The 8691-nt window shown below is 38.3% G+C and overlaps 1 protein-coding gene across 1 annotated transcript; it reads left to right on the top strand.

The window, feature by feature from the left end:
- Nucleotides 1-282: 282 nt before the first annotated feature.
- On the top strand, nucleotides 283-7665 carry ing3 (inhibitor of growth family, member 3). The gene is made up of 12 exons (XM_041781375.1): nucleotides 283-409; nucleotides 551-622; nucleotides 2348-2448; nucleotides 2602-2667; nucleotides 3448-3544; nucleotides 3666-3737; nucleotides 4045-4161; nucleotides 4526-4689; nucleotides 5558-5748; nucleotides 5879-6071; nucleotides 6419-6457; nucleotides 6666-7665. Exons 1-12 carry the CDS (start codon nucleotides 382-384, stop codon nucleotides 6780-6782), a joined length of 1257 nt encoding a protein of 418 aa, XP_041637309.1. The 5' UTR covers nucleotides 283-381; the 3' UTR covers nucleotides 6783-7665.
- Nucleotides 7666-8691: the final 1026 nt, after the last annotated feature.

Here is an 8691-nt window from a genome sequence, read left to right as displayed (position 1 = left end):
GGTTTTTATGAACCAAACGTCACTACATGGTTGTGTAATTAAACAGTCAAACTATTAAATCTTCGTTACTAACGCAAAGTATTAAATTTAAAGAACAATGATTACAAAAAGACATATTTAGGGGTTGAATTTGGACATATTTTCCAAAATAAACTAACCAACATGTCTAAAAACTACAACTCCCATCTAACGTCTGTCCCGAGAACACAAATCAACGCCCGCGTAGCTTTCAACCAATCAGAACGCAGGCAGCCGTTTGCGTCACCGTCTCTGACCTCACTTTTTTGGAGTATTTTTTTCCGAGACAGACAGCGGCTGGCGGCGCCATATTGAAAGAAGAAAATTGTCCCATAAAACGCTTAAAACGTCAAATTTGCAGCCATGTTGTACCTGGAAGATTACCTCGAGAGTGAGTATCAGATTGTAACAAACCACCAGAGGCTTCATTGGCGCGTTTTGTGCATTTTATATGATTTATTTTCCGGCCTGTGTTGCTCCGGCCGTTAGCCTAGCCGTGCTAGCATGGTAACGGTTTTTTCTTCCCTGGCAGTGATCGAGCAGCTTCCCATGGATCTCCGCGACAGGTTTACGGAAATGAGAGAGATGGACCTCCAGGTTCAGAGTACGTACAGCAGAGCCGGTCAGAAACGGCTAACACACTGGGTTTTACCCACTCAGGGAGACAGTTTACGCAGAAAATAAGAGGGAACAGCTATATAGTATTTTATTCAAACAGTTAAGCAACATTTTATAGCTTAAATCTCTGTTGTTAGCATGAACGTTAGCGATGCCGGTGTTTCGGTTTAACGTGCGACTGTGTTCACTGATGACTTAAAGCCGAATGCTACCGTGGTTGTCGTAGTTTTAAAAGGGTTGAAAACGGAAAGTGTCCATACATACCTAGTTGAGAATGTTCCTCCTGTAATAAATTTATACTGTACTCAAAGGATAAGCCGACGATTAAAAATGAAATTGAGGCGCATTCACTTAAACACTTTACAACATCGTAAGTTTCCATGACAACCACAGACGCAATAAGAGGAAAGGCGCCTGTTAACACGGTGTCTAATTAAACCGAAACACCAGCTAACTGCTCTGCAGTAATACACTAAATTAAGTGAGAACAAGAGCCTTTATGTTGAGAACTTGCCGTGTGTTTTGTTTTTACTTAATTGTATATGCCTTGTCAATTTACTGAATACTTTTTAACGACATCTTCTATATTTTGTCTATTTCCTTTTCTATTTAACTATTTTGTCTAATTTTCTGATACGGGGATACTTTCCACTTTTTGGACAATATAATAATTGTTATTTTAGCAGTTTTTCTGCTTTTTTAAATTGTTGTAAACATGAAATTACCTCATCTGTGGATGCATAGGACTTTTGTTTGTTAATGTGGAGTCATAAATGTATTTAGATTGAATCACAACATGTTCTGCTGCAGTTTCAAATAGTAGAGGGTGCAGTATTTTTTTTACCTGAAATATATGTCAAAAATACCAGTTTAATGCTTTTTTTTGCAGCAGATATGCTCTGCACATGTAGAGATTAAAGTATGACTGTTTTCACACTATTTTGCAAAATTCACCTTTATTTTGTAAATTTTTTTCTTAAATCAAAATAAGAATTATATACAATTTTTCATTCCCAATCAATACAGCATTATAGATTGTACCCAATTTGTTACTGACCTTCACATTGCTGATAACACCACACTTGTTTGACAGCTATTTCTTATGTTGTCATAATGAACGCTCACAAGGCTGTTAGTAAAATCTGTCAGTTTACTTCTGTTATCTCAGTTGATCAATAAAAAATATCTTCTTCATATTGGTTCATGCATCATCTAATTTAACCTAACATATAGGCATGACCTGCAGGAAAGAACTGGTTATGTTTATTCTGTTAAATATTATGTTGGGTGTCATATAGATTAGAATTTGTTATTACTTGTGTTGGTGTAAAAAAAATACACATAATGAGGAAGATCAGAAAATAACTATTAAATTGAAATAGCAATATTGGGAGGGGAGAATTGCAATTAGATTATTTTACTAAATTGTGCAGAACTAGTAGGTTCCTTACTAATAATAGACCCTCAGAAATAGGAAGAACGTTTAGGCACACTGCCTTGATTGCACAAATGTGTTACCATATTTTGTCATGATAAGTTCTGAAAGAGTTAACCTTGATTAACTTTAATTAAACATCTTGTCCACTTATATCTGACTTAGCTAGAAGGATTTTTTAAAGTGCATTGAAATGCTTGTGTATTCAAGTTTAAAATCAATGTGGGGATATTGGTGTAGCTGATCACTAAGTAAGCTTGTACTTTTCCTGTTTAGATGCTACGGATCAGCTGGAGCAGAAAGTGATAGAGTTTTTTGCTAACGCAAAGAAGAACAAACCTGAGTGGAGGGAGGAGCAAATGGAGGTCATTAAAAAGGTAAGAATACCTTAGTACAAAATAATGCTGTCGTTCAGGACTATTTGTTCTATTAAGATTAAGCTGCATGGCTGAAAAGTGCATGCAATAGAAGACAGGAGTAAAGTAGCTCGGCCCTGTTTGTAATATATAATCAATAATTATTTGTTTCAGGATTATTACAAAGCTTTAGAGGATGCAGACGAGAAAGTTCAGCTGGCCAATCAGATCTATGACCTGGTGAGTAAATGGAAATGTGCTGAACTGAGCTTGTTAGTGTTATCCTAGGACAAGCTTCAGTGTGATCATTGTTCACTAATATTACAACAACAACAAATATTTAAACAGGGTTAAGACCTCGCATACACTGGGATTTGAAGCTGATTCAGGCCTGATTTTTGAGTCATACAGCCGACTTTGAAGTCAGAGGAAAGGGAACACTGTGATTGATGGATGGAAAAAAAAATCATCCTGATTGATTATTGTTCTAGAGATGTCCTTCGTTGATCACTTATGATCTCTGAGAGGAGCTGAAATATTGCTGATCTTTGTGCCTGAATTTTTGTGGTTCATCTGGATCTCGGGTAAAAAAATTCACAATACATAGAGGTTGACAAGTTGGTGATGTTATTCAGCTGGTTCTCCACTCGAGGGCAGTCACAGACAGAGGATCGATGAACATTTGACTACATGAAAGCAGTCACTTAGTTTACCACATTTTTGAGTAAGTTTTAAACACCATGGTCAAACAAGGGTTTTTTGCTCCTGTCTGTGATGGATCATCAAAAAACATCTGATTCTTTGTGAAGGTCAGAGTTGGGCTGTACTAACAGTTTCTGTAGCTTACTTGCGCTTCATGATAATTTGATCTAAAGTCATCATGCCAACATGTTTGAGTGACTCTGTAGAACTGATTGAAAGAGTCCTTTAAGATAGAAGGGATATGTCATCCTAACTAACCAGGATGGTTGTTGATACTTTTTTTTAATTTAATGTTAATGAATACTCTTTGTCATTCAGGTGGACCGTCACCTGCGTAAACTGGACCAGGAGCTCGCTAAGTTTAAGATGGAGCTGGAGGCCGACAACGCCGGCATCACAGAGATCCTTGAGAGACGTAAGACTCTAACTCTGACCCTAAAATCCTTGATAATTCTTAGTTTGTATATGTACTAAAGCCTCTTTATAGAACTAAGAGAAATTGAGAGTTTTAACCTTTCTCTTCATCTTCCTGGTAGGATCTTTAGAGATGGACAGTCCGTCTCAGCCGGTTAATAACCATCACGTCCACTCTCACGCTCAGGCAGAGAGTAAGTACAAACACACTGACGTGAATAGAAGATGGTCAGGAAGGATGAGAGTCAGGTGTCTGTTTGCTGTGTTTATCTCCTCCTGTCACCTCACATTAAACAGATCTTTATTAGACACATTTCTACCTTCATTTTACATCAGCGGATACTCTTGGGTCTGTCTTTATATGTCTTAAAATGACATACATGCAGAGTTTTGTGTTTGAATGGCATAAATAAAGCCCATCTCCTATTGATGGAGTGTAAAGTCTAATATCAGAGTCAATGATTGTGTTAGTTCTTTATTAAAGTTTGTGTTTTGTAACAGAGAGGAAGTACAGCGCTCCGACTCATCACACTACAGAACACGTTCCAGAGAAAAAGTTCAAATCTGAAGCTCTGCTGTCCACGCTGACGTCAGACGCCTCTAAGGAGAACACGCCAGGTAGCGACTGCTCCATGTTATCAAAAAGTCTTAAAAGAATTTCAAATCTCCCTTAATGATTTCAGTCAAAAGGGAAAACACTGTTTCAATTGTGTCTAAAACACTGACATGTTTTCAACACAAGGGTGAAGCTGGGAAGCAGCAAGGGTTTCTCTCTTGTCCCGTTTTATTGCTTTTGTCCAAACATGATTTTGTTTTTTGTTGTTTATCCTGTGATTAACTAGACTGTTGATGTTTATTTCAGTGTTCCTCATGTTCCTGCTTTTGCTTTGTCTGACAAAAAACACTGTTAACTTCTGTTTATAAAAATGTCATATAGATAATTCAGTTTTGTATATAAATGCTTACATTGTGTCCCCTGCAGGCTGCCGTACCAACAGTACGTCCTCGTCCACAAACAGCGTATACAGTGTAAACTCTTCCCAGCCTCTGCCCTCCTACAACCTGAGCTCTCTACCGGCGGGGCCCGGGGCTGGAGCCGGGGCAATCACCATGGCTGCAGCTCAGGCTGTGCAGGCCACAGCACAGGTCAGACATGCTAAAATGAACATTGTGTTGGTTTTGGGCTCTTTTAATGAATAAGAACGCTTTACATTTTGGGTTGATTTGATCAGCGTTTTTAGTTGAGTCTTCTGAATTTTATGCGTTAGAGGAGAAACGTTTTTTCAGACCGATGTTGATAAAAATATCGACGACAGCCTTCTTATCAAAGTCAGTATAAATTGTATACATGCTGTATACAAATATGAAGCTTTATTGTTGGTATGTAAAGTGCAGTGTAACAATACAGGAAATTGCCATGACACTCCTTAAGTTAAATTCTAGACACAAATGTCATTTATAATTCATCTTTGTAGCAGTTTTGAGTTTTGTAGAACCGTGCAGACATCCCAGTGTACCTGTATGTCGTCCCCTTTGCCTGCATGGACAGCCGTTGTCGGCAAGAGCCAAAATTTCCTCCAGCAGGTTAGAATTGAACAGAGATTCTGACGTCGAAGGCCAGAAAGTTTTAAAATATTTTTCAGCTCTTTGACTTCCAATATTGGTACATCTCTAATGTTACAATAGTGTTATTTAAGGTCATAGTGGTTATAGAACTGTGTATCTTCTTTTAGCAAGGAATAAATAGTCCTGGATTGTAACTAAACCATGAAAAAATTTCTCAGTTTTTTTTTTTTTTTTCAAAATGATCCACGTAGTGCCAGTAGTACTAAGTAAGTCATTATAATTAACTGTGTTTCTGTTTTAACCTGATAATGATGAATGACAAGCTCAAGAATTTGTTCATTTTTCATGCTGTTTGTATAAACGTCCTCTTAGAAGACAAAGTTTGGTCACTTGTTAAAATCTTAAAAACATCCAGAACGTGACTAAACGTGGTCTACTCTGTCTTCAGATGAAGGACGGTCGCAGGACGTCCAGTCTCAAAGCGAGCTACGAGGCGATCAAAAACAACGATTTCCAGCTCGGCAGAGAGTTCAGTCTGTCCAGAGAAAACTCCGGATACTCATCATCTGCCCTCGCCTCCACCCTCACACAGACCCTCACCCCCACCACCGCCTCTGACTCCAGGGGCCGCAAGTCCAAGTAAGACTCACCCACCTGTACACCTGTTAAAACACCTGAACAGCTGAATTTGAAAAGCAGAGACAATGCAGATAAGTGCCACTAAACCTTCCTCTTTCTCTGCATCTCTTCTTCTTTTGTTGTTTTTCAGAAGCAGCATCAAGTCTTCCAACCATCAGTCATCGTCATCATCCTCCTCCTCCTCTCTCTCCTCCTGCTCTTCATCTTCAGCGCTGGCTCAGGAACTTTCCCAGCAGGTCTCAGTGCTGCCTGAGGCTGAAGCCAACAGCCAAGTGGACTGGACTTATGACCCCAACGAGCCCAGATACTGCATCTGTAACCAGGTAAGAACCCAGACACCGTGTATGTGTATCAACAGCTTAACTCTGTGGGAAACTGTCAGATCCATGCTATGTGATGTTCAACATGTGTTTAAGAATGGAGATCATAACGAGGCCATTTTATCACAAGCATTTGTTTATAATACAGCCTTTGGTCCTGAATATTTCCCGCTACATTCACACCTCAGCTTAGCTTAAAACTTTACCTGGAGACTGGAAGAACAAGGTCCTGATAAAGTCTGGGTGAACAATGTAGATGTTTGTGTTCAAATATGAGCTGCTTACTCTGAAGATTTCAGGAGTTTGTGCATGTAAACAGTCAAAAATGTGAATTTGTTCATGTTTTTCAGGTGTCTTACGGAGAAATGGTGGGCTGTGATAACACAGATGTGAGTATGATGTTTATTAATTACTATGTCACTGATTTTGCAGCAACTGAGAGATATTAAGCTCAGATTCACAGGGAATGGCATAATCTAGATTGATCAAAGCAGATGCTAATGTTTAAAATAGATTCTGATCTGTTTCTTTATATATCTGATCATTACTGATACTTATTGATCTGTAATGTACATCTCCATATTTCTCTGTCATCAGTGTCCAATCGAGTGGTTTCACTACGGCTGTGTGGGTCTCACCGAGGCTCCTAAAGGGAAGTGGTTCTGTCCTCAGTGCACGGCTGCCATGAAGAGGAGGGGCAGCCGACACAAATAGACTCCGCCCACCACTTGTCTGTGTGCGTATTTGTCGGCCGTGTTGGATTTTAAAAACACACCCACCGACTCATCAGGCTGCTGTGACGTCACTGAGGTTTCATAAAAAATGCACCAACAGAAACAATGTGAAGGGTTAAACACTCTGAGGTTGTAATCCATAGATATAATCTCATTACTCACAGAGATTCATCTTTATTCACCTAAAACATGTGAGCTATGCTCCCAGTCCAAATGTTTTTTTCTTTAACAGACTTGACTAAAGTTGAGTCAGGTTGATTATGAGTTGAAGCTCAGATGTTCTTGTCCGGTTTCTCCAACAAGAATCATATCACCAAAAAAAAAATCTCAAACATGAAATGCAGAATCAACTCTGTGCTGTTTAATTAAGTTGCGTTATTTACAACTTGATTCAGAAGACAGGTCTGTCTCTGATGAAAGGTTCCTGAAGACAATTCCTAAACACGACTAAAAACGCCAGAGACATCAAGAAGAAATAGAAAGAGAAGAAGTGTTTTTGATTTTCAGAGTCTGTGTCGGCTGACTGAAGATCTCATGCAGCTTACCCGTTGTTTTAAAGTGAAAATAATCTCTCGGTCATTTCCGCAAGGCCATACTCCCCTACATGTTGGAATTTTAAAGAAAACTACAAATGATCTTTTGGACTACAGCTATGGAAGCCTGATCGATCCAAACCTCATCTGAACGGATGGAGGTTTTTCATCTCCTCCGACCTCTGGAAACAGTTTCAAAGAGAACTGCAGAAACACGGCAGTGAGTGTGTGTTTGTGTGTTACAACATGTGAGTGTGTGTTGGTGTATGAGTGTTTGTTTCGTGGTTGTTTCAACATAAAGTCAAATAAACTGATGAAGATGTTTTGGTATCTTTGGACTTTTATTCATTCTGACTCCTGAGTTTGACTGTAGATTCTCTTTGTGAGTTTTTGTGCTTTTTCTGTGTAGTTTGGGATTTAGCATCATCATTAAATGTTTGAGATAGTCAGAAATCAGTTTGTTGACAGCAAATTTAAAACCCAGTATAGATGGAATAAAATCTTATCACAGCTGGAGTTTTAAATCAGCGAACTTTTTCTCTCCCTGTTCATTATAATTTATACACATCAGCTCAGCAGCATCGTCTCTCCAAGCTGCTTTATCACTGTTTAATGTGCTCAGACTTCATCTAAAAATGTTGAACATTGTGGATATTTTACTCAACTTAGGACTGAAGTTGCCCACCAGTATCCACGTGTTTTAAAAGCATTTTAGATCACAGAATCAATATTTATACAGTTAATACTCTAGAAAAATTACAGCTTGGGAGAATGGTCAGTGTGCTTTCTAGCAGATCCATTTTCTGGTTAAAACCAGACTCAAAAATCCAGAAATTCTCATTATTCCTTTTTTTATTGACAAAAAAAAAAGAAAACAAGCCATTTTAGCTGTTATTCATTTTGGTCACAAAAGAATGGAAAAACAAATAACATTTATTTAAAAGGGGGGGGGGGGTTTCTCTTTCAATTCTGTTATTTTATTTTCTTCATTGAATGAAATACTTGAGGAAAAGGACATCATGCAACCATTGGGAAAGGTATTTCCAAAAAAAAGCCTCTATATCAAAACAGGAGCCATCCATTATGGTTTGTTTTTCCCTTTTTTCCACTTTTTGTCAAAAACACAAAAAAAATTGAATAAAGAGAGTTTCTCCTGATTTTTGTGTCTGGTTTCAACCAGGAAATGGATCTGCCAGAAAATACACTGACCAAGAGTGCTCTTTAATTTCAGATTTGGTGCTGTTGCTGATCATTTTTTATGCATTTTGTTTATCGGTTCATCAATAACGACAGAAGCCATAAGAGAGCATGTATATAATTGATTTTAGCCATTGTTTCTATTATAATAACAAAATT

This window comes from Cheilinus undulatus, linkage group 23, assembly GCF_018320785.1.
Source record: "Cheilinus undulatus linkage group 23, ASM1832078v1, whole genome shotgun sequence".
Taxonomy (NCBI): domain Eukaryota; kingdom Metazoa; phylum Chordata; class Actinopteri; order Labriformes; family Labridae; genus Cheilinus; species Cheilinus undulatus.
The sequence above is the reverse complement of the archived record's forward strand: the minus strand, read 5'-3'. Positions and strand labels throughout refer to the sequence as shown.